This window comes from Peromyscus maniculatus, chromosome X (assembly GCF_049852395.1).
Source record: "Peromyscus maniculatus bairdii isolate BWxNUB_F1_BW_parent chromosome X, HU_Pman_BW_mat_3.1, whole genome shotgun sequence".
NCBI classification, from domain to species: domain Eukaryota; kingdom Metazoa; phylum Chordata; class Mammalia; order Rodentia; family Cricetidae; genus Peromyscus; species Peromyscus maniculatus.
Window position 1 is genome coordinate 140,894,103 of NC_134875.1, and position 26,899 is coordinate 140,921,001.

The 26,899-nt window shown below is 36.8% G+C and overlaps 1 protein-coding gene across 6 annotated transcripts in view; it reads left to right on the forward strand.

Moving 5' to 3' along the window:
* Wnk3 (WNK lysine deficient protein kinase 3) overlaps positions 1-26,899 on the forward strand; it is a 124,441-nt gene that overhangs the window by 74,418 nt on the left and 23,124 nt on the right. For 2 of the 6 annotated variants that reach the window (XM_076562711.1, XM_015987502.3), the window contains exons 11-20: positions 6,760-6,824; positions 10,680-10,827; positions 12,057-12,173; positions 15,004-15,159; positions 15,241-15,292; positions 16,473-16,610; positions 17,069-18,039; positions 23,295-23,526; positions 23,920-24,050; positions 24,831-25,447. In XM_076562711.1, coding sequence (XP_076418826.1) covers positions 6,760-6,824; positions 10,680-10,827; positions 12,057-12,173; positions 15,004-15,159; positions 15,241-15,292; positions 16,473-16,610; positions 17,069-18,039; positions 23,295-23,526; positions 23,920-24,050; positions 24,831-25,447 — 2,627 coding nt within the window. The remainder of the gene's footprint in view (positions 1-6,759; positions 6,825-10,679; positions 10,828-12,056; positions 12,174-15,003; positions 15,160-15,240; positions 15,293-16,472; positions 16,611-17,068; positions 18,040-23,294; positions 23,527-23,919; positions 24,051-24,830; positions 25,448-26,899) is intronic. The other 4 variants (XM_076562712.1, XM_076562713.1, XM_042268649.2 and 1 more) reach the window with 3 other exon arrangements.

Here is a 26,899-nt window from a genome sequence, read left to right on the forward strand (position 1 = left end):
TACATCACTATTGCAGGCAGTTGTGAGCTGCATAGTGTAGGTTCTGGAAATTGAACTCAGGTCTTTTGGAAGAGCAGTAAATGCTCTATCACTGAACCACCTCTCTAGTCCACTAATGATTATTTTAAATAGGGTCTCACACTGTAATCCTGGCTAGTCTGGAGTTCACTAACTTGCCCAAACCACATTCCAACTTCTACCAGTCATTGTACCTCAGCTTCCTGAGAGCTAGGATTAGAGACATAAGCCACCATACTTGGCAGTTGGTTTCAAATATTGAAATAGCTTTGTATTTTTGGCATAAACTTACTTGGAAATAGTATGGCATTTTCAATAAATTACTGGATTTAATTTACTAATATTTTGTTGAGAATTTTTGAATCTTAAGTTGAGAGATAGCAGTTCTGTTCTGCTACATCCTTATTTTCTCTTTCTTTCTTCCTTCCTTCCTTCCTTCCTTCCTTCCTTCCTTCCTTCCTTCCTTCCTTCCTTCCTTCCTTCCTTCCTTTTTTTTTTTGTTTTTTTGAGACAGGATTTCTCTGTGTAGCTTTGGTGCCTGTCCTGGATCTCTCTGTAGACCAGGCTGGCCTTGAACTTACAGAGACCCGTCTGGCTCTGCCTCTCGAGTGCTAGGATTAAAGGCATGTGCCACTGCCACCCAGTTTAATTTTCTATCTAGAGGGTCTATTAATTGCTGAGAAAAATTGTTGAAATACTCAAGTAAAGTAAATTCATGTATTTCTTCTTATAAACCAGTTATTTATTTATTTAATTTGGTTTTTTTAAGACAGGGTTTCTGTGTAGCCCTGGCTGTCTTGGCACTTACTCTGTAGACTAGGCTGCCTCTGCTGGATTAAATCCCGAGTGCTGGGATTAAAGGTGTGCACCACCACTGCCTGGCTAATTTTTTTTTTTTTTAAGGAAGAAAACAGATTTATTGAAAACATTTTAAGGCCATTAAGCTGGACAGTAACAAGAATACCACAGCAGCCTTTCAATCTATTTTGAAGCTTTATTGTTTGGTAGATCCACAAAATTGTGGATCACTCTTTTTATCTGTGTCCCCTTTCACGCCGAGCAATTTTCTTTCTTTGAAGTGTAGATATTCACTTTCTTTTGATAATATCAGCATGATGCACTTTTCCTCATCCTTTCAACTTATCTGTCTTGTGTTTTGAAGTAAAATGAAAAAAATAGAAAACATGTAGTTTGTTTTTCAGTCTATGTTCTTTAAATCTATTCTGCCATATTCTATTAATTTATATGTTTAGACTATTAGCATTTTAATTATTTATATGTTGGTTCTTAAGTCTTGCATTTCAAGTATTTGTTTTTTCTTTTATTTTATTTCTCTTTTTCTGTGTTTCTCTTTTCTGTCCACCTGTGGATTACTTATACAAGGACTTTAAAAGTTGTTTTATTTATACTGTTTTGAATATAATTATGCCTTATAATTGGCTTTCTTATGGATTGCTGTAATACTGATTTTATATATATGTATATGTGTATATATGTAATCTTTTTTTCTGTTATTTTTGAGATTGTATTTTATTTACATTTCTCCCTTCCCTTTTCTTCCTCTAAATTCTCACATCTACTCCTCCCCACTATCCTTCAAATGCACAGACTTTTTAAAAAATTAATTATTATTACATGCCTATATGTATTATACACACACACACACACACACACACACACACACACACACATATATATATATATATATATATATATATATATATATATATATATATACTCTTATTATTCCCTGCTGATTTTGATATTTCAAGTAGAACATTGAAAATTTGTGTCTATTAAGTCTTTTTATTACTTTTATTTTTTTTAACTGGTGAGTGTGTGTGTATAAATGGGTGTTTGTGTGTGTGGTATGCCATGGCATGTGTGTCGAATTTAGAGGACAACCTCAATTATCCATCCTCACTGTCTATCTTGTTTGAGACAGACTCTGTTTTTTGTTACTGCACACATACATTGGGTTAGCTGGCTCATGAGTTTCTGGGTATTCTCCTATCGCTTCCTTCTATCTTACTGTAGGAATGCTGAGGTTACAGATGTACCCTACTGAATCCAGCTTCCTATGGGACCTGGGGAATTCTAATTCAAGTCCTTATGCTTTGTACTACAAGCATTTTACTCACTGAGCCTTTCTCCCTAGCCCCTATTTGTGCTTTTTAATAGAGTTCTCTCAAACATTGCTCTTTATATGCATATTAGATGCTATTATGACATAGATCTCAACTATTAAATATGACTTAAGATACTCATGACATGGATAGTGTATTTGCCCTTAGTTTTAAACCCATTCTGAAGTCCCAAGCATTTTTTTAATTATTCATTTTGTCATTGGAGAGCTTCATTTAGTCATTCTTTAATATATCTGAGAGAAACAAATTCTCCTAGTTTTCTTTTAATCCTCTTTTTGGATATAGATTCCACAGTTTTGTTTCTAACTGGTAGTAAATTTTCAGGGTTTTGTTTTGCTTTGTTTTTGTTGGTTTGTTGCAGAAATGTAATTGTAATGCATGTTAGGATGGATTTGGGGTGGATGCCCTGTTGAAAATTCCCTCAGTCTTATGGGTCTTTAGCCAAATTTGGAGGTTTTTAGCTGCTAATGTTGTAGATTTTCTTGTTTCATATTCTTATCTCTTTCCAATGCTTTGGCTGGATGTTTTATATGTTTACTTATCCATTCAGTCATTCATTCATTTTTGAAGTGCTGGGGATCAAACTGGCTTTATGCATGCTAGACACATTCTCTTTGACTCAGCTATATCCTCAGGCAATATACATCTTCATCTGTTTGATTGTAAACGTAGCCTTTAATGGCCAAGCCACCTCTCCAGTTTACAATATGTATTTTAAAAGGTAAGTTTCACATAACACAGTCTGGCCTTGAACTCCCTATATGGCGGAAGATGATGTTGAACTCCTGATCTGTCTATCTCTCAAGCACTAGGAACATACTACCATGCCCCGCTTATGTATTGCTGGGGTCAGACCCAGGGCATTGTGCATGCTAGGCAAGCACTCTACCAACTGAATTATATTCTCAGCTCCTATGCCTGTTTTGATCTCTTTTGAAACTGTGCTCTTCCCTTATTTGGATGCCTTATTCATTTCTTTTAGTTCTGTTCTATTGTTTAAATTAAGTAAATTTATTTTTCTTGAAACACCATCTCACTATTGTATACTCAATACAGCTTTTAATCCTCCTGTCTCAACCTCCCACGTGCTGGGATTACAGGCTTGAGCCATAATAACCTGGCTAATATGTTTTAGTTTAATCTATTGCTGCTTAGTCTTCTGTCTCTGTTTCAGCTCTCATTGGGTCTCTGTTGGTGCTACCTAAAAAGTAAGATAATTCTCTATACTGCCAAATGTTGCTAGATGGAAGCAGGAGGATGCTGATACCTTTAATATTTTATCTCTGCTACAGCTATAAAAATATGGAAAAACTTAAGTGCCCAATGCCTATTGGATTATGTTATGGTCTTCCAGTGGATGTAGACATTTTTGTTTTAATAGATAGTTTACTTAACTGAACTCTAAACTATTTTCTACATGGGCATATCTTTGGAGGATTGTTTCAATTAGATTAACTGATTTGAGAAGATTCAACCCACTGTGGGAAGTACTATTCCCTAGGCAAGAGGTCCTGAACTGTATAAGAGTAGAGAAATTGAGCTCAGCACAAACAAGTAAGCATGTACACATACATTTCTCTCTACTCTTGACTGGTTGTGATGTGACGAGCTACTTTAAATTCCTTGCCACCATAATGGACTATAACCTGGAATTTCAAATTGAAATGTAGGACAACTACTAAATTAAAAAAAACCAATTTATATATAATATTTTACTAATTTCTGATGCATTTAAAATCTAAAATCTGGCCGGGCGGTGGTGGCGCACGCCTTTAATCCCAGCACTCGGGAGGCAGACCCAGGTGGATCTCTGTGAGTTCAAGGCCAGCCTGGGCTACCAAGTGAGTTCCAGGAAAGGCGCAAAGCTACACAGAGAAACCCTGTCTCGAAAAACAAAACAAAACAAAACAAAATCTAAAATCTGACCTATCTTGTCAGTGCTTCTTTAAAAAGTATTGAGCTGTCAGTGCTAAATGTTTACAATAGCAAAAGTTACTGTTTATCTTTCTCTTATAACATTGATCCACTATATTCATTCAGTTAAAAATTATAAAAGACTAAACTAGTATAACAGTAAACACATATATCTTCCATCAGCCACCTAGTGTTAGTTATTTAGCTGCGTTGTGTTCTTACCCTGCAAGGAAGTGTCACGAAACACGACAGAATCCGCTTATAAGAGTTTATTAGAGAGAAAGGGATAGAGAGTGCGCAGGCCTGTGGGAGAGACACGTGCGTGGAGAAGAAGAGAGGAGAGAAGAGAGAACTGGGAATATGGCGCTCCGCTTTAAAAACCGGCTGGGGGCGTGGCCAGGACACGTCACTACTCCACGCATGTGCGTAGATCACATGGTCACGTTGTGCGTTTACGTAGCCATGTAACATCACGGATTCTGGTCACGCGAGATGCCTTGGCTGGAACTTGCTAGGCAGAGATGTCTGGGTCCGCCGGGTATCCTGGCTACGAGAGACGCTTTGACCCGGAAATGGCTAGGCGGAAGTGTCCGCCTGGTAAATGGGACCGTGGGGGGCGTGTTGTAAACCCTTCACCTAGTACTCTTAAAGTAACAGAAATTGTCTTCTAAAATGAGAACAAAGTTCCAATAGCCAATAAATACTAAAAATTAAAGTTTTGAGTATATATATGTAGGAGAAACTACTGGAAAGTTTGGAGCGACTATTTTTGTGGAACTCATCAAGGAGATTAAATGGGATATGAATTAAGAGCCCTAAGGCTAACAGTATTATTGTTTGTAGTACATGCATACCACATCCATATAAGTATAATTTCACCAATTATTGAGATGATGCATTTACTGGCAAGTCCTCCCACCTTTGATTCATGATCTAATTTACAAACATACATTCTTTGTCTTAGCTCTTTTGTTTCCTTTAATCTAGACTAGTTCCTCAAACCTTCATCTTTCATTGCTTTGATCTCTCTGAATGAACACTTATTTTTTGTAGAATATCCTTTAGTTTGATTCTGTCCAAATCATCCTCCTCTTTAGTTCAAGTTACGATTTTTTGGGGGTCAGGAATAACTTGTAAGTGTGGTTGTGTTGTTCTTTCTACATCATACTGGTTTGTCTCAACATCAGAGGATTAAATTTGATTATGTGGTTAAGATGGGAGTTTCTATATTTTTGCCACTTTTAAGTTACCACGTTTGCCTTTGTAATTTAAAAGCAATCTGTAAGGATACATTTTGAAACTATGTAATTCCATTGTTCTTCATCTAACTTTTACTAGTTTTAGCATCCATTTATGATTTTTCCATATCCCTTCTTATATTCATTAATTACGTTTTTACAGTTAGAACTGCCTTTTCCTTATTTGTTTGTTCAATCAGTGTGAACTCATTTATTGAATAGATTATATTCTTACTACTTATTTTGACAGCAAATTGTTCAAGATTTGGGTATTGGTGGTCCTTTGATTTATTTTTATGATATCACCCTATTACTCTTTGAGTTATTTGCTTTTTGCCACAGTAAAATTCATCTTGTAAGTCCAGTGTTGGAAGTAGTAATTTCCCCAGAGTACCTTCATCCTTCCTAACTAAGATATGAGCAATTTTACTGGTTTGTTTCTGGAAGCCACTGCTAAAGATCCTGGTATATATAAATTTTATATGTGTTTATGTGTATAGTGTAGATGTATATTTTGTATATATTTTTCTATAGAAAATTTGTCCAAATATTTTCTAAATGGACAGGACTAAGGAGGGATTAAATAGGGTGGGGAAGTAGAGGAATGTAAGTGTAGTCATAGTGTATGGAAGAACTCAACTCATGGAAAGGAGCTCCAGTCTAGTGTAGCTTAAAGAAGAGATATAAAACTAGAGAGCCAGGAATGGACCAGTTCATTTAGGAATTTATTTGCCCTCTGAAGGAACTCAATCTTTTAGAACATGAGGAGTCATCATAGAAAGTTTGATTGGGTAAGGAATAATTATTTTTGTTAGATTTATGTTTTAATATTCTTTTCTGTTGCTGGTGGCAATTCATAAAGGATAGATTACATAAATGTTTAGAATTATTTTTCATTGGGATTGGTATTTGCATTCTTTAATTAAAGAACATTTGATTCATTGATTTGTTTTCCTGTGGAATTGCAGTAACTCAGGATTCATCTGTTCTCTGTGATAGCTAACACAAATAAGAATTAAAACAGTGTTAAGTGGCATTTATTTATTTATTTATTTATTTATTTATTTATTTATTTATTTATTTATTTATTTATTTTTAAGGATCTCACTGTGTAGCTCTGACTGGCCTGAAACTCACTTTACGCACCAGGCTGGTCTCCAACTCAGAGAGATCCACCTCCGAAGTGCTGAGATTAAGGAGTACACCACCATAATTGCTAAAACACTGTTAACTTTTAATGAAAAAAACCTTGAGTAAGAGATACTTGATGTACTAATGTCAGTAATAGGGTTGATATTGGCACTGGATAATAAAGGCATTTTACCTGTTTTACAAAGTTAATAAAATGAAATATAACGATGATGGTTTTTAAAATAGCAAATTGTATCTTAGCATGAACTTTGCTGTGATCATAATAGATGTTATTACTGCACTCTTTACAGCCTGTATCCCAACCAGTTGGAGCTGAACAACAAGCAGCTCTTCAAAATCCAGATTTTGTTCGAAGGTAAGTATCATCATCTTAGTACCTAGAAATCAGTGGTGGCATGCTAACATATGTCATTGTATGCTTAAAATCCCTTGAATAAACTGATCTTTTAGGTATAAGATTAATAAAATTGGGATGAATTTTATTCCTTAAATATTTAGTGATCATATAGATTGTGAAATTATTGACCATATTTTATTTTGTTTATAGTATTCTGTTCTACAAAGTAAGTGAAAAATTATGTAAAGTAAATTTTCAGCTAATCTCACAAAATAAATTATAACAAGATAAGTAATTGTATTATTGGTAGTTTTAAAATAGTCTTTTTTATATATCATTCAGATCGGGTAATTTCTGCTATTTTTTCAAATTTATTGATTCTTTTCTGTGTCCTGTTTATTCTACCATTTTTCCCATTCAGTGAAGTTTTATTTCTGCAGTTCTATGTTTAGTCCTATAATTTCCATTTGGCTCTTTTTAAGTTTCCTATTTCTCATTGATTTATTTTTCTCGTTTGTTTCAAATGCAGTTTCAATTGCCTGTTGAAGTTGTGTTTTGTTTTTGTTCTTTTCATTACTGGGGATGGAGCCCAGGGTCCTTGCACATGCTAGGTGAGCACTTTACCACTCAGTCCTTTGCTGAAATTGACTTCCCTTTCCATTTTTTAAATTTCTTTCTCCTTTATGTTGGAGACCAAACCCAGGGCTTTGTGCATACTCGACAAGTACTCTATCCCTGAACTCCATACACCCTAGCCTACTGAAATATTTTGGTTATGGCTTGTCTGACAATTCCAATATCTGATTTATCTTGGAAGCCTATGCCTGTTGATTGTCTGCATTCGAGTTGTGATTTTCCTGGGTATTTTGTTTTTGTTTGTTTGGTTGGTTGGTTTGTTTGGTTTTTCATTTGTCTGATTGTTTTTCTATTTTAATTAGCTTCTGATTCATATTTGTTTGTTTGTTGGTATAACTAGAATTTTATTTTTATTTATATATTTTAGGCATTATGTAAGGATAGTTTGGATTCGAATTAAATCTTCTGTTTTAGAATACATTTCCTGTGTTTAGGTGCATGTGTTCTGGCACTTAATGGGCTGTGGTTCCAAAGAAAATATAGTTTTAGAGTTCTTGTAATATTCTGGTCTGCTTTGTTCACCTGGCACCATTGAATACCACCATGGGACCAAAGGGTCGAGTTTTCCTCTAGGCTATCCTTCTAGTCCATACTCTATTGATGAGGCTCCTCCCAGTTCTACTGGGGAAGGAGTCTATCTTTGGCTAATGGGCTCAAGTCAGGAGACATTAGGTTTGAGTTTCTTTTGTGTCTATACTGGGATATATGAGACTGAGCCTGATTAGGCCTTCTGTCACTGGATAGCTAATTGGGAAATGTCAAGCTGCTGTTTGTTTTTTCAAGTCTTTGGGGTTCTTAGCCAGTTTTACTTTCGGTTTTTCAGTCTTGGTTGCCCTCCTATGATTGTCTAGTTTATTATTTCCAGAATTTAAAAAATTGTACTTGGGGGAAATGAGCAAGAAAAGTTGTTTCTGTCATCTTGTTCCAAAAGCTATTTTTTTATATTTATTTTATTATGTTTATGAGTGCTCTACATGTATGTATTTGCACCACATGTGTGCCTGGTGCCCATAGGGGTCAGAAGAAGGCATTGAATTCAGTGAAACTAAAAGTAAAGACAGTTGTAAACATGTGAGTGTTGGGAATTGAATCTAGGTCCTCTGCAAGAACAGTAAGTGTTTTTAACCATGGAACTATTTCTCTAGTCTTAAGCTAGTACTTTAAAGAAACTTTTTAATGTGTAAAGTATTATTTCGTGAGCTAAAATTGTATCTTTTTTATCCTCTAATGATTATTACTTATTACTGTCATTTCTCTATATTTTAAGAACTCCAGGAGAATGGTTTATTGAGAGGGTGTCCTGGGGATGGAACCCAGCCCTTTTATATGCTGCACAAGCACTGTACCTCTGAGTTACATCCTTAGCCCCCATGAACATTAATGTGTAACCTTTTACTACTTGTACCTATGTATATTCTTTTACATGAAGATGTAGAAAGAATTTATGTTTTGTTTTTGTCTCTTTCTGTACATATCTACAGAGATGGTTCATGAGGAGTTTTTAGAAGGACTCACCAAAAAATAATTTAAAAGATATGTTTGGGGAAAAAAAGATCTATTGATACTTACTCCATGATCATCAGGCTCTTAGAATCTCTTCTTCCCCTCTTCTACAATATTTCCTGAGCCTTAGATGTGGGAGTATTCTGTAGATGATGTACCAATTGGGATTGGGCTCTACAACTTTGTATTTTGATTGTATTTTTTCTTCTTTTCTTTCTTTTCTTTTTTTTTTTTTTTTTTGGTTTTTCGAGACAGGGTTTCTCTGTATAGCCCTGGCCCCTGGCTGTCCTGGAACTTGCTTTGTAGACCAGGCTGGCCTTGAACTCACAGAGATCGGCCTGGCTCTGCCTCCCAAGTGCTGGGATTAAAGGCATGTGCCACTATGCCTGGCTAATTGTATTTCTATAGTAAGCTCTGTCTGTTGCAAAGAGAAGTTTTCTTGATAAGGAGTGAAGACTATATTTATATGTTGGTATAAGGACAAATGCTTATGATTGCTGTTAGTGATTATGCTGGTTTAGTAAATTAGTGGTTGTAGTTTCTCTTCTAAGATACATGACTTCATTAGTCTTTTATATTTTTTTCTGATTTGAACTTATAGGTATAACTAGTCACAATTAATCATATTGAACCACTTTTTTTTTTTTTTTTTTGGTTTTTCGAGACAGGGTTTCTCTGTGTAGCTTTGCGCCTTTCCTGGAACTCACTTGGTAGCCCAGGCTGGCCTTGAACTCACAGAGATCCGCCTGGCTCTGCCTCCCAAGTGCTGGGATTAAAGACGTGCGCCACCACCGCCCCGGCTTATGTTGAACCACTTTTATATCATTCATTTTCATTGCTTGTTTTACCCCCTGCATTATTCCTATCTCCTAAACTTAGTCTGCTTATCCTTTGTTGAGGTCTATCCCCTTTTTGGATTAAGAATGTGTATTCATTTTAGAAGCTTTATTTGAATACATTAGTAAAGTAATCTCCAAACAAACAAGAAAAAAATTGATCAAGAGTAGCTCCTAAATTTAAAAAAAGAACATCCCTTAATAATAGGTTTCATAGTGGCTTATGACTACCAGTGTCTTTCTTTTATTCCTACTCCTGTGATAAAAATGTATGACACGTATATATGATATCTCATTTTTTATAACTTTTTTTTTTTTTTTTTTTTTTTTTTTTTTTTTTTTTTTTTGGTTTTTCGAGACAGGGTTTCTCTGTGTAGCTTTGCGCCTTTCCTGGAGCTCACTTGGTAGCCCAGGCTGGCCTCGAACTCACAGAGATCCGCCTGGCTCTGCCTCCCGAGTGCTGGGATTAAAGGCGTGCGCCACCACCGCCCGGCTCATTTTTTATAACTTTTAAAAACAGCTTTATTGAAATATAATTTGTGGGACTGGAGAGATGGTTCAGCAGTTAAGAACAGTGGCTCAATTGCCAGCACTTGCAACCATGTGTATCACCAGTCCCAGAGGATCAGATACCCTCTTCTGGCCTCTGTAGGCACTGCATCACATGGTACACAGACATACATGCAGGCTTACCACCCATGCACATAAAATAAAAACAAATGTTTAAGAAAAAATATGATTTAGCTATCATACAATTCAACTGTTTAACTTGTACAATTCAGTGGTATTAAGTACATTCAGAGTTGGTTGATTTTCCTTAAATTTATAATTTTATATTAAGTTTCTTTAGATTTTATGATCAGGATTGAAATGAGTTACCTTTTCTTTAAATCACTAGCTTGAATCAAGACGTGACAGCTATGAAAGAAAACACCAATAACCCTGATAACCTGAGTGGAAATAGCAAACAGGATCGGATGAAACAGAGAAGAGCCTCCTGTCCTCGGCCAGAGAAGGGGACTAAATTTCAACTTATTGTCCTTCAGGTCAGTGTGTATGTATGGCTGGATTAGAGTTTGTGTAGAAGTCTTAGAGACTCAGGGAGGAACAGTGCTATGGAAGTAAATGCAGAATATTGTGAAACCTTCTGTAAACTAACCTCTCTTTCATCCAAAATTTCTGATGAGAACATTACATTGTAGATATTAAACTTGGAGATTGTAAGGTATATAAAAGGAGGAACATAAAATCGCTATAACCACGAATCAGAGCTTATTCTTTCTATCTTTTTAGTTTTTCATCTTTTGTCCTATATGTATGTTCAGTGTCTCACGTTTTAACACTGTAATAGTACGACTAATATTAGCAAAAATATATTGAATTATTTTGTGGTAGGTGTTCCAAATATTATGTACTTATTTTTATCATGACCCTCCAAAAGTAGTATACCCATCATTACAAATAGAGAGAAGTAATTTGCATAAAATCATTCAACTACCAAATGCTAGAATCAGATCTGAACCAGATTAGAATTTAAAGCCTGTATTTCTAACCAATATATATATATGTTTCAGATGGATTATAAAATTTATATATAGTTTGACTGGGTGGCAGTGGCGCATGCCTTTAATCCCAGCACTCGGGAGGCAGAGCCAGGCCGATCTCTGTGAGTTCGAGGCCAGCCTGGTCTACAGAGCGAGATCCAGGACAGGCACCAAAACTACATAGAGAAACCCTGTCTCAAAAAAACAAAAAACAAAAAACAAAACTTATATATAGTTTTATATCCTTTCTTTTTGAAAACAATATATTTTGTACATGTTTCTGATACCAGTAAATAATTTGAAGAATCTATTTTTAAATGTCTGCAATACATAGTCCCTTGTACAGAGATATAATTTAATTATCCTTTTTCCCGTTCTTCCTTTAGGTTCGTTCTGTAACTGTTGCTGAATATGTTGTATGTGAGCTCACCTAGTTACTCCCTGTAAAATGTTGTGATTTTATTTTCATTTTTATTGTTTTGAGACAGAGTCTGATAATAGCCTAGGCTTGCTTCAAACTTAATATATAGCCAAGGATAACCTTGAATTTCTAATCCTCCTGCCTTCACTTTCCAAGTACTGAGATTACAGATATATACCACCTTGATTGGTTTATGTTGTGCTGGGGATGGAACTCAGGGCTTTGTGCATGCTAGGCAAGCACTCTACCAGCTGTGTTCCATCCCCAGCCAAGACTGCTTCTCTTAAACTGGTTAAATGTGTATACTTAGGTATCAATCTCTGGAGACAACATGGTGGAGTGTCAGCTGGAAACACACAACAACAAGATGGTCACTTTCAAGTTCGATGTGGATGGTGATGCACCTGAGGATATTGCAGACTATATGGTGAGTATAGTAAGACAGAATTGTAGGCCAGGCGGTGGTGGTGCACGCCTTTAATCCCAGCACTCGGGAGGCAGAGGCAGGCGGATCTCTGTGAGTTCAAGGCCAGCCTGGGCTACCAAGTGAGTTCCAGGAAAGGCGCAAAGCTACACAGAGAAACCCTGTCTCGAAAAACCAAAAAAAAAAGACAGAATTGTTTTTCCCTTTGTGTACTCATTCTCTCCTTTTTCTCCTTTCTCTCACCCTGCTTTTTTCCCCTCTCTGTTTTCTCTCTATTTATTCATTTACACCCATCTGTTGATAGAATGTGTGTAGTTTTTTTTTTACTTGCACAGAGGAAAATTGATTATCAGGGATAAATTATTGCATTTCCTCTGGTTTTACTATAGTTATCTGAGAAAATAGGTTTTTAGGATTTTTTGTTTGTTTTTTAGATCACTGTGTTTTAATCTCTGGCTATATGTTAAAATAATACTATAAGCTTTAAATGATAATCTCATTGCATAGGCCCCTGATTAAATCAGAATCAAGCCACCTAAGTAATTTTAGTGTATCTAACATCCTGCACAAAAGTATTCAAGCTATGTTTTTCAGTACATTTAGTTTTGTTTTTTGAATGTGTGAGTGTGTGGTTGTGTGTGGTGTATATACATGTTTGTGTGTGTATGTGCATGGAGTACAGAGGACATTGGGTGGCCTCCTCAACCACTCTCCACTTTATTTCTTTATTTAATGTGCAAGTGTGGTGTTTGTGTATGTCGTGTATGTGCAAGTGTGTGTTCCGGTACATGCAACCATACCTTCACCTACAGAGGCTAGAGGAGGACTTCACGTGTCCTCCTTTGTCATCCCCTGACTTACTCTTTTAAGACAAAGTCTCTTCCTAATCCTGATGCTTGTGTGTTTCAAGTAGGCTGGCAGCCAGCAAGCCCCAGAAATCTTTCTGTCTCTTCATATTACTGGGGTTACAGGTTTATATGAAGCCATGCCAAACTTGTTATATGTATGCTGGGATCCAAACTCAGGTTCTCATGGTTCCATAGCAAACACTCTTTTATTATTATTATTATTATTTTATTTTACAATACTACTCAGTTCTACATATCAGCCACGTATTCCCTTGTTCTCCCCTCTCCCGCCCCCTCCCCTTTCCCCCAAGCTACCCCCCATTCCCACCTCCTCCAGGGCAAAGCCTCCCCCGAGGACTGAGATCGACCTGGTAGACTCAGTCCAGGCATGTCCAGTCCCCTCCTCCCAGATTGAGCCAAGCGTCCCTGCATAAGTCCCAGGTTTCAAACAGCCAACTCATGCAATGAGCACAGGACCTGGTACCACTGCCTAGATGCCTCCCAAACAGATCAAGCCAATCAACTGCCTCACCTATTCAGAGGGCCTGATCCAGTTGGGGGCCCCTCAGCTTTTGGTTCATAGTTCATGTGTTTCCATTCGTTTGGCTATTTGTCCCTGTGCTTTATCCAACCTTGGTTTCAACAATTCTCACTCATATAAACCCTCCTCTTTCTTGCTAATTAGACTCCCGGCGCTCCACCCGGGGCCTAGCCGTGGATCTCTGCATCCAGATTCCTCAGTCCTTGGATGGGGTTTCTGGCACAACTCTACCAGAGTAGATCAGTCCCGGCTGTCTCTCGGCCATTGCCAGCAGTCTTTTGTGGGGGTATCTTGCAAACACTCTTAACCACTGAGCAATCTACCTTATTTTTTGAGACATGGTCTCTGACTGAATCTGGAGCTCATTGATTCAGCTAGACTGGCTAGCCAGTGAGTTTTAGAAATCTTCCTGTCTCTATCACCCCTAACTCCATCCCCAGCACTTGGTTTACAGATGTACACTACCATGCCTGGCTTTTTATATGTATGCTAGTGAGTCAAACTCAGGTTCCCATTCTTACACATCAGGCAGTTTAACAACTGAGTCATTTACCCAGACCCACATTAAGTTTTTTAATAGCTTTGAATAGCTAGGCTTAAGATAGCGTTTTTTCTTTCATGTCTTTAATCCCAGAACATGGAGGCAGAAGCAGGCTGATCTCTGTGAGGTCAAGGTCAGGCTGATCTTCATAGTGAATTCTAGGACAGCCAGGATTATGTAGAAAGAACCTGTCTCAAAACCAAACCAAAACAAAACAAAACAAAAAATGACCAAACAAAGCAAAGACAAAAAAAAAATCTGTAAAACATCATTGTGTTCATTTTGTGCTGACTATCTACTGCTGGGTGTAGGGCCTGCCCTTAACTGTGGTAACTGTAAGACTCTATTAGAGAAAACTAGTCTTTCCTTTGTAAGTAGATGTCAATTGGAAATAGCTTCTTGGTTGTGATGTGGGCTTGAGTCCACTTCCCCCCTCAGTGCTGCCCCATCTGTCTTGGACCTGTGCAGGCCCTGTGCAAGCTACCACCATCTCTGTTAGTTCATATGTGTGTCAGTCCTGCTGGGTCTGGAGGACATTGTTTCCTTGGTGTCATCCATCTCTTCTGGATCTCATTTTTCTGCTTCCTGAGCCCTGATAGAGGGGCCTGATGAAGACACTCATTTAGGACTGAGTGTTCCAAGGTCTCTCTGCACATTGTTCAGTTGAAATTACAGCCAATTTATAAAATCCAAGATATTTCAAAGTATAGTGGCTTTTTCTGACAAATATCAGTGATCTCAGAAAAATTGAATGCATTGTGAAATACTTTATAACTGGTCTTAATTATTTTTGTGACACATACTTATTTTGTTGTTTTCCTATGGAATTCACCGTTAAAATATTATAATTTTGAAGAAAATAAATATATTCTCATGAATACATTGGCTTTTACTTGATGGCAGGTTGAAGATAACTTTGTGCTGGAAAATGAGAAAGAAAAGTTTGTAGAGGAATTGAGGGCTATTGTAAGTCAAGCCCAGGAAATCCTTCATGTCCACTCAGCTGCAGAAAAATCTATTGGTGTTGACTCTGTTGTCTTGGAAACCAACAGTACCCAAGTAAGAACGCCTTTTTAGTAAGAAGGTCATTTGGGGACTTAGTCAGGAACATCATCATTTACCTTTTCATTTTTATTTCAGACAGGGTCATCTGACCAAATACTGATAAATTCTGCATCCACTCAAACCAGCAGTAAGTATATTTAGTAAAATTTACCATTGACTTTTGAAACAAGGCATTTTGGAGTCTTGATATACTTTCATAGATAAAGATATTAACCAATAAATTAATTTGATGATAAATTGTTTTTCCACACTTGAAAGAAATTTATAGCCCAGATATTGATTCTTTATCTGAGTAATTTAGTTCTGAGTTATTACATGGTATGTTACCAGAAAAGGCAGTCACAATGCTGATTGACATCTTGTTTGAATTTTAACTGCTAATCCATTTACTTTGACATGAGATGGACAAACGTATTTTAACTAAAATCACTGTGTTCTAAGTTTGTCTCCTATTTTAATAGTCATTCAGAACTTGACTTTTTCACTGATGATAATACTTCTGCCAGCTCTGGCCACTGCCAACTTTATAAATCAGACACCAGATAAACTTCCAGAAACTAAAATAGGGGTTCTTCTGTTTTCTTTTCTGACAACTTTATCTCTTCATTCTTCTTAGCCCTGGTCATGGGTATATTAAGAGTGTCTGGGAGGGGGAGAAGAACCATAGCATCATGAAGACCTCAGAAGGAATTAACACAACATGAAGAAGCAAAAGGTGGTGGGAATAATGGAAGCAGATACCATTATCCTGAAATTTAGTTCAACTGTATTAGGATGCCAGAATACATCTGTATCTTACTTTGTTGGTTAGCAGAAATCTGAGCAAGTTTCTGACTGACAACGTAAGGTAAAGTTCCAAAGAAATTACTTGAGAAAGTTACAGATGTAGGGATTTCTCTTACTTAACTTTCATATTGCCATAAGCTAGATTTACTTCTCTTTTTTTCTGGTGTATAGTTCTGTAAATTTTAATACTTGTATCGATATATACCACCATGATACCACTTAGGCACCAGCATAGTCAGGTTGCAGAACAATAGCTGTAGATTTGAATGGAGAAACTATGACCCACTGATCTAAAATTTGTCTCTGGTTACTATTAATACATACCTTATATTTAGTTCTGTAGACTGTTTGTCAAGGTTGAGATATTACTCTTATGGCTTATAATTATCCTTGTACTGTGGAAATGTAACACAAGCTAATTTTTAACTTGATTTCTTTATTTAATATGAACACACTGACAGTTGCTTAGTGCACACTGACAGTTGCTTAGTGTATAATTTGTTGATAATTCTTTCCTACAGATGAATCTGCTCCTCAGTCATCCCCAGTTGGTAGGTGGCGATTTTGTATCAACCAAACAATAAAAAATCGTGAGGCACAGTCTCCTCCTTCCCTTCAGCCTTCTGTGGCTATGGTTCCTGGGTTACATCCATTTACTAGTAAGTTTTCTCCTTCGTCGTCTTCTTTTTTTTTTTTTTTTTTTAAGACAGGGTTTCCTTGTGTAACTTTGGAGCCTATCCTGGAACTCACAGAAATCCACCTGCTTCTGCCTCCTGCGTGCTTGAATTAAAGGCGTGGTGGCCCACGCCTACTAGTAAGTTTTACTGTCTCTCAGTTTTCTATGGACTTGGATGATACTGTTACAAATTATAGACTGTCTCATTAATTTTTTTCATGAATATTTTGTGCTTATGACAGTTTTCACAAGCATTTTAGAAGACATAATATCGCTATATAACAAGCCATCTTACTCAATATTTGTGAATATTCAACACTTATTTACAAGTGTACTCTTAAATAGGTTCTCATTTGTCCCTTACTTTTCTTGTCCCTTTTGAGTTTTGTGTTTGCACTTTGTACTCATCATAACTTAGCTATTCTTTTGTTATTGTTCCAGATTCAAGAAACACAGGTAATCAGGAAATATCAAAGGACACACTGTTCACTATAGAGAATAATCCAGACCAGCATGTACTTAATAATCCAGACCAGCATGTACTTTTCACCTCCAAATCAGAACACAAGGATGTGGTTGATGGTAAGGTTTCTGAATGTGCTAGTGTAGAAACTGAGCAGCCAACTATTCTCTATCAAGTGAAAGATGACAGACAGATAATGGCACCAGCTACTGATAATTCCAATTACTCTGCTACTTTGGTGTGTCCAGTTCCAGTTGAATGTGAGGCACCCACCAGCCAAGCAGGCATGTTCATACCTACAAATCCATGTCAACAAGCTACTGTTCTGGCTGATGTGCTTATGACCCATCCTGGTGAATCAGTTCAGATTGGTGATAATGCTGTTCTAACTTCAGTGTTTGTATCTTGTGATCAAAAGCCTCAGTCCTTATCAGTACAGCAACCAAATATAGATACAGAGATCATTTCCCAAGAAGGAGAAACCACAGTGAACACTGAACCAAGTTCTCCTAAGGCAATGATTGCCACTCAGACTCCTGGCTTTGAACCAGCTACGCTTCTACCTGCTACTGTCCTGGAATCAGATGGGGAACGACCTCCAAAAATGGAGTTTGCAGACAACCGAATTAAAACGCTGGATGAAAAATTAAGAAACCTGCTCTATCAGGAGCACAGCATTTCTAGCATCTATCCTGAGAGTCAGAAAGATACTCAAAGCATAGACTCTCCATTTTCTTCCTCTGCTGAAGATATACTATCCTATTCAATGCCAGAAGTCATAGCTGTCAGTCACTGTGGGATTCAAGATAGCCCTGCACAATCCCCGAATTGCCAACAGACAGGCTCTAAGATTCTGTCCAATGTGGCTGCAAGTCAGCCTGCTAATATATCAGTGTTCAAAAGAGACTTGAATGTGATAACTTCTGTACCCAGCGAGTTATGTTTACATGTAAGTATCTTTCTATTCTTATTCTTTGCCTATGAATTTAAAGAAATGCCCTCTTTCCTAAAAGGTTCCAAAGTAACTAACATTTAAGACTATGACTTAGGCTGTAGCTACTCAGAACTTCTTAGAAATGGCAGATCTGTCTTGAATCTATTTAAAAGAGCCTTCTGCTAAGTTAGCTTGAAACTTGCAAGCACTGTATATAATTATAGATTATTTTGTGGATAAGAGTAACATACTTTTTGATTTCAACTTAAGAAGAAACTGCAAAAACAAAACAAAAATTTACAAAGAGAAAACTGTTGTCTATTTCTTTACAGCACTTTTCTAGTATTAATTTAATGTTTTGATGAGTTTAACTTATTTTTTAAAGCAAAAATCATCCATAATCCCATGACTTTTTTCTTAACCTCTAAAAGGACCAGAAATATAGGTCAGTGATAGGCTGCTTGCCCCAGTACCTTAAACAGTACAATATTTAATTAAGTAAGCATGGTAACTCATACTATAATCCTAGCACTAAGGAGGTAGAGGTGGTAGGATCAAAAGTTCAAAATCCTCTTCAACTGCGTACTGAGTTTGAGGCAAGCCTGCACTACATGGCACCTTGTTGCAAAACAACAAATTAAATGTAAGACAGGCTCATAGGTCCTGGCCATCCCTGCTGAACTATCGGTTAATGATAAATTCTAGGAAAGAGACAGTCATTGTCTTCAGTTGTGTAATCTATGCGAACCCACCAGACTCTAACAAAAAATCCCAAACAGACAGTCACACAGATGGTGCCGATTCAACTCAGTGGACCACAAACTAAATATAAAGACATGAATGTGGGAAAGGAACTTGTTGGGAGGAGAGGAGTTGATATGGATGGGAGGGAAATGAGAGAGAAAGTGGGATGGAGTAATCAGAATTCATTACAAACATCTATAAAACTATTAAAGAATAAATTCAATTAGCAAAATAAAATAAAAATAAATTTTTAAAAAAGAGGAGAAGGAACAGGAAGAAAAAAATTTTCTCCAAAACAGTTGAGATTGAAAGATTACAAGTTTCCAGATTTTAGAATCTCTGAATTTTTAGAATACTTGTAAATACCAAATGTGGTATCTTGGGGCTGGTACCCAAATCTAAGTACAGAATTCATGTATGTTTTTATATATTTATACACAGAGACTGTAGACAATTTTATATAGTATTATTAATGCACTTTCATTTTAATTGCAACTTATTAGATGAGGTTGGCCAGATGTGGAATTTTCCACTACTAGCGGGATCATGTTGGTACTCAGAAAGTTTCATATTTTGTATTTTAGATTTGTATTGAGATTGCTCACCTATATAACGTAGGAAGTTATTCTTTTCATGTCTTTTTTATTTTCTAGTATTGGATAGTAAGTTCAGGAATCAAATATATACCATGCAAGTGCTATACCACTGAGCCTTACTCCTAGTCCTATTTCCTTTTTCTACCTGTTCAGTCACAGAGGTAACCACTAGTAATTTTGCTGCTGGTCCTTCTTGACTTTTCTTAAGATTACATAGATCTATTTACATGCATATCACATATGTTCTCCAAAATTTTCAGTTTGCTATAAACACATTGGTCAGCAAACTGAAAATTTTCATTTTACCATATGCCATGAATATCTTTCTAAATGTTTACCACAGTAAGTTTTGTCATCATTGCTGTACAAATAATATCTATTTGTATGCAAAATAAAATCTATCACATCCCAAGTCTGTAAACATAGCTGTTAGCATTTCCAGATATGATTTTAGTTAATGTATGAATATTTGTACCAACATAATTCTGCATATGTATTATGCCTTTTATAGATATAGATAGATGTAACATTCATCTACATACATTCCTTTATATATATATATATATATGCTATTTTGCATTTTTTAAATTTTTGTAAACTATTATACAATTAATATGTAAGCACAAAAGCATTTCAAAAGAATAGTAAATCTAAACACTTCCTAAACAAGTTTCTATTGTAGTTTCTTTGGTCATTATCATTAATAACTTATAAATAACTCATGTATTTGTTCCTCTCTTGATTTAGTGATTTTGTGTTTTTTTTTTGTTTGTTTGTTTTTTTTTTGTTTTTTTTTTTTGTTTTTTTTTTGGTTTTTTCGAGACAGGGTTTCTCTGTGTAGCTTTGCGCCTTTCCTGGGACTCACTTGGTAGCCCAGGCTGGCCTCGAACTCACAGAGATCCACCTGGCTCTGCCTCCCGAGTGCTGGGATTAAAGGCGTGCGCCACCACCGCCGGGGCCGTGTTTTTCTTTTTAAGACTGTATTTCATGCCGGGCGGTGGTGGCGCACGCCTTTAATCCCAGCACTCGGGAGGCAGAGCCAGGCGGATCTCTGTGAGTTCGAGGCCAGCCTGGTCTCCAAAGCGAGTTCCAGGAAAGGCGCAAAGCTACACAGAGAAACCCTGTCTCGAAAAACCAAAAAAAAAAAAAAAGGCTGTATTTCACTATGTATCTTGAAGCTGGCATGGAACTCATTACTTTGCCATTCTTGTAACTTATAGCTCTGTTACCTCTTAAAGTTTCTGCCTGTTTCTTTCTGCCTCTCAAAGTCTCACAATGGGGATTAAATTTTAACATGATTTTGATGGGGACATTCAAACGATAACAAATTCCTCTTAGGATTCCTCATTGGTTAGCATATAGAAATGCAACTGACTTTTTTTTTTTTTTTTGGTTTTTCAAGACAGGGGTTCTCTGTGTAGCTTTGCGCCTTTCCTGGAACTCACTTGGTAGCCCAGGCTGGCCTCGAACTCACAGATATCCGCTTGCCTCTGCTTCCCGAGTGCTGGGATTAAAGGCGGGTGCCACCACCGCCCGGCGACTTTTTTTTTTTTTTTTTTTTTTTTTTTTGAGACAAGGCATCTACTCTGTAGTTCAGGTTAGCCTGGCTTCAAACTCATGGCAATCTTCTTATCTCAATCTTCATGGTGCTGGGATTATAGATGTGAGCCACTCCTCATAGCTACAACTGACATTCATGTGTTACAATTGTATCCTTGAACTTTGCTAAGTTTATTTATTGGCTCTAATAGCTTTTAGTAGATTCTTTTGGATTTTCTTTTTCTCTCTTTATGGATGCGTTTGCATGTGTATGCTTGTGTATATTTGCATGTATGAGTGCACATGGAGGCCAGAGGTTGACAGTAGGTGTCCTTAATCACTCTTCACCATATTCTGTTGTGGCAAGATCACTGATTGACTATTGTAGCTAGACATTTTGCTCAGAGGATCTGAACTCAGTTCCACATGCTTTCATAGCAAGTGTTTTACCCACTGAGCTCTAACCCTGAATTTTCTCTCTCTCTCTCTCTCTCTCTCTCTCTCTCTCTCTCTCTCTCTCTCTCTCTCTCTCTCACTCTCTCACTCTCTCACTCTCTCACTCTCACTCTCTCTCTCTCTCTCTCTCTCTCTCTCGGTTTGAGACAGGGTCTCATTATATAGACCAGGCTGGCTTTGAACTCACAGAGACCCACCTGCCTATGTCTCCTGAGTGCTGGGATTACACAATGCTCATCTTTGGGTTTTCTGTGTATAAAATTTTGTCATCTGTGAATGAAGATAATTTTATTTGTTCATTCCTATTTTTGTCATGTTAGCTTTTCATTTCATACATATAGTACAGTCTGTCTTTTCTTCCTTCAGTCATAAATTCTTTTTTTTTTTTTTTTTTTTTCGGTTTTTCGAGACAGGGTTTCTCTGTGTAGCTTTGCGCCTTTCCTGGAACTCATTTGGTAGCCCAGGCTGGCCTCGAACTCACAGAGATCCACCTGGCTCTGCCTCCCGAGTGCTGGGATTAAAGGCGTGCGCCACCACCGCCCGGCGAGTCATAAATTCTTATATATATGTCTGGATTTTTGTTGTTGCTGTTGTTGTGTCTAAGTATTTCACTTGATCAGGGAAGCTAAAATTTATAGTAAATATGCCATCTTGTTCTATTCGCTACATATAGATATATCTCATTGATAATTTCAATGGGATCAGTGTAGCACTTTCTGAAATGTAGTATTTTTACAAGTTTTTCTCTCCTAATTTAAATAGTATTGCTAACCCAAAATGAGACTTCAGAAACTTACTTACTGATTATTCAAAATTTCATCCTTTTTTATTTTTGAGGTAGCCTTTCATGTATCCTAGACTGGCCTTAAACTTACTACATAACCAAGGATGGCCTGCCTCTACCTAATACTCCTGCCTCCACCTTCTGAGTGCTATAATTATGGGTGTATGCACATGAATTCTCTATGTGGTTCTGGGAATCAAAGCTAGGACCTTGTGCTTGCTAGGCAAACCCTCTATCAACCGAACATCTCTAGTCCAAAATTTTCCCTTTTGATAACTCCTAATTTGTTTGTTGTAAGTAATAATGCTTATTGTCATGTAGGAAGGCTGTCTTCATTTAGATGAATGCTACATCCCATCTTATATGCTTTTTATATTCCCTTTTAATCTTCTATTGTTAGTGACCATTCTTTTTTGGTTGTTTTTTGAGACAGGGTTTCTCTGTCAACCCTGGCTATCCTGGAACTCTGTAGACTAGGCTGGCCTAGAAATCACAGAGATCTGCCTGGCTCTGCCTCCCAAGTGCTGGGATTAAAGGCTTGCACCACCATTACTTGACATTAGTGACCATTCTTATGTCCCAAAGTATCTGTGTTTCATGCACTAAGTTTTTGTATTAATTACCACAGATAATTTTTCTTTTGCATTATATATCAAGCATCTTTATCTCCTAAATAATAAGATAATAAACTTACATTTCATTTAATAGCATTTATGACCAGGCATGGTGCTATACACCTGAAATCCTACCCCTTGGAAGGTAAAGATAGTAGGAGCCAGAGTTCAAAGACAGCCTGAGTTACATGATACCTTGTATCTAATAAACCAAAAAAAAAAAAAAACTAGTATTTTTAGTCATTGGGCATATATAAAAGAAATAACTTATTTTAAATTTTAGTTTACAAATTTGATATAATGATAACAATATTTTGGCCTGGAAAAGTAATATTCCCTTTTATTTCATATGAAGACTTCAGAGAAATGTCAAGGCTTCAATTTCAGTCTGATGTGGTACTGTTACTGAAACAGTTCATAGTTTTCTGTTTTTTGGTTAATTATTAATCAATCTAAAAAACACCAGTATGCCAAAAAACTTACTCACCTTGCCTAAATTATTACCACTTCGTTTTTCTTTGGTTTTGTCTCCATTAGGAGATGTCCCCAGATGCTTCACTTCCAGGGGATCCAGAGGCCTATCCTGCTGCTGTGTCAAGCGATGGAACCATTCATCTGCAGACAGGAGGTGGATATTTTGGCCTAAGCTTTACTTGTCCTAGTCTCAAAAATCCTATTAGCAGGAAATCCTGGACTCGAAAATTAAAAAGCTGGGCATACAGGCTACGGCAGTCAACCAGCTTTTTCAAGAGATCAAAAGTCCGTCAAGGTAGTGTGCTTACAGTCAGGGACATAGACTAGGTAACATCATTTTTCATCTACTTTTTTTTTTGTCGTTCATATTTGAATCTTGCCATGTTTTCCATGTAGCTCATGTATGTTAAATATCCCATTAATGTTGTTGCCATTTTATTTTTTTCCTTTTGTAACTAATTTGGTTTTTCAGTTATTCATTTCATATAGATACTAAGTATCGGGATAAATCTTGCAATGTCTGATTTAGAGTTAGGGACTTAAACGATGTTGCTTATACATTAACACTTTTTAATTATCTAGCAAGGGTTAAACTTTTTCTGCTTTTCTTCATTTTTGGTAATGTAAACAAATTAGTCTTAAAAAATGATTTTTCTCTTTTCTGCTTATAATTTGACAAACCTTACAGTGGAAACAGAAGATAAAAGATCAGCAATTGCTCCTGATCCCATTCCGCTGCCAAGAGAGTTATCAGCTGATACTAGGGCTTTGAGTAGATGTAAATCGATGAGTGGATCATTTCAGCGGGGTCGGTTCCAGGTTTGTGCCTTTGGTTGACTCTTTATCATTGGGTGCCTTAGGAAAGGAAACAGCAGGGCTAGAGACAAAGCTTCTTGGGAAAGTTTGCCTATCATCTGTGAGACCCAGGCTTCTATCCCCAACAGTATAAAAAGGTGACCCCATTTGTAGTTGATCTGTAGATCATCCTTACTTTAGCTGTAAATCATTTCATATCTAGTTTTTTTTTATCTTGGTCATATATTTTCACCTTATAAAGTTATCATTAAAAGTATATCTAAAGAATATAAGGATGCTAGTTGCAAAAGAACACAGAAATAGATAATCATTTGGGGGTCATCATTTCTATCAATTTAGTTTCCTGTTTGGATTTATTATTTTATTCATGTGTGTCTGTGTGGGCATATGCCATGTGAGGTGCCCACAGAGGCCAGAAGAGGGTATCAGATCCCTGGGAGCTAAAGTTACAGATGGTTGTGAGCTACAATGTGGATGATGGAAACCAAACCCAGATCCTCTGCAAGAGTAGCAAATATTCTTAGCTGAGCTGTCTCTCCTGCCTCAGTTTAATCTCATGTCCTTTAGAATCTCAGCAAATTTCACAGTGGAATTTTATTTGAGTAACAGGAAGCTAATCTATCCAAGGGGCCCAACTGAAAGACTGACTGTGGGCAGTTTAAGTTTTGGTATTACCAAGTATTATATATGTCAAATCAGCCCTTCCAGTTGTCTGTGCTGTGTTTTGACAGTGAATTTCTTCATGAGGTTTAAACCAGACAAGTTTACCTTTTTATGTCTCAGGTAATTACAGTTCCTCAGCAGCAGTCAGTGAAAATGATGTCTTTTGGAAAAGAGCACAGACCTCCATTCAAGAAAACAACAGTCCAGTCTAGTGAACAAGCACTAGCCTTTGCTGAAACTGCAGTGTCTCAATTGATCGAAGTGGAACCTGCCATGCCTACTCCTAAAGCTTCAGTTTCTTCACGAAAGTTACAAACTCTTTATGAAACTTTGAAAGAAGATAAAGGAGACCCTGAACAAGGTGACATCTTATCTTTCAGCACAGCTTGTGAGACCAGTGTGTCTTCAGTGACTACAGCAAAGAACTTGGAAGAAACTTCAACCACAGCAATTAGCGTGCATTCTGGGTCTGACCTGTTAGATAAAGAAAAGGAGGAATTGTCTCCTGGGAAACAGCCATGTACTAATGAATTTTCATCCACTCTTGCTAGTAATAGAAAATCAGTGGCAAAAACTGGTTCAAAGAGTGACCAGTATTTACCACTCCGTGAAGAGCAAGCCTGTGCTCAAACACAGAGTTCACTTTTCTATTCTCCATCTTCCCCAATGAGCAGTGATGATGAATCAGAAATTGAGGACGAGGACTTGAAAGTGGAGCTTCAAAGATTACGAGAAAAGTAAGGATGCTCTCTTTTCTGTAACAAATCTAATTGTTTATGGGTTTATAAAACGTAATATTTGCTCTGTAGCTAATTGAGAATTGGTAGTATTTTAATGATTAAAACTCTGATTAAAAACTATAATAAATGCTATTGTAAAATGTTTTTGGAATGCTAAAATTATTGTATATGAAATAATTTTATTTTAGTTTTTAAAATTGTTTTATTTGTTTTGGTGTTTTGCCTGCATGTATATCTGTGCATCCTGTGTGTACAGTGACCACGGAGGCCAGAAGAGGTTGTTGGATATCTCCCTAGAACTGGAGTTAACAAGCAGTTGTGAGCTGCTGTACAGGTGCTAGGAATTGAACCCATGTCCTCTGGAAGAGTATCGAGTACTTATAACTTTGAGCCATCTCTCCAGCTCTTTTTTTTTTTGTGGAGGAGTGCATTTTAAGACAGGGTTTCACTATGCAGTTCTCCCTGGCCTGGAATATACAATGGAGCTAATCCTCATTAACCACAAACTTGTGGTAATCCCCCTGCTTTTGCCTCCTTCATGCTGGTATTATAGGCTCATGCCAAGATGTCTTGACTTCTTTATGTTTTTTCAGTTTTGTTTTTTAGAACTCTAGGAGTAAGAATTGACAACTCTTCTTACCTTTTATTAGTAGACAGCTAATTTAAGTTGAAGAGAATAATTCATCTTTAGGAAAATATAAGATCCTTCTAAGATCAAGCTTGTTATTTAGTGAATGAGGTCATAAAGTGTTACTAATGGTACTATGGCAATATGTTTTATCATGTAGAGTGCTTTTTTATGTTTTGTTTTGTTGATATTTGGTTTCATATACCAGCCTAACATTAAACTTTCTAAATTAAGCTGGGAATGATCTTGAACTCCTGACCCTGTTGCCTGTACCTCCCAAGGGCTGGAATTACAGGCATGTGCCATCATAACAACAACAAAATTACCACCACCAATAACAAAAAAATTTGACCATTGGTCTACTTTGAAAGGTGCCATGCAAGCCTGGCAGCCAGAATTTAATCCCCAGAATCCACAGTGGAAGGAGAGACCTGACTGCTGAAAATTTTCCTCTGACATCCATAAACACATATATTGTACACATATATATGTAATAATAATTCTTATAGCAAAAGATTAAAAGTTAACTAAAATATACTTATATACATTTTGATATTATATTGCATATATTGCAATTTTTCTATATATTCAGTACTATGCAGTTTATGTATACAGATATTTTTATGGTACAATACTTATTTTTAAAGTGTTTTAACATTTGTGATGTTAGTATTCTATTTCTGTTTTATGGAGTATTATTATTGTTTGAAATATGGTCTTGCCCAGGCTGCCTCAAATTTGCAAACTTCCTACTGCCTCAGCCTCCTGATTACAGGAATTTAACACATCTTTTAAATCATTTTGAAAGGACTGTTGGCTTT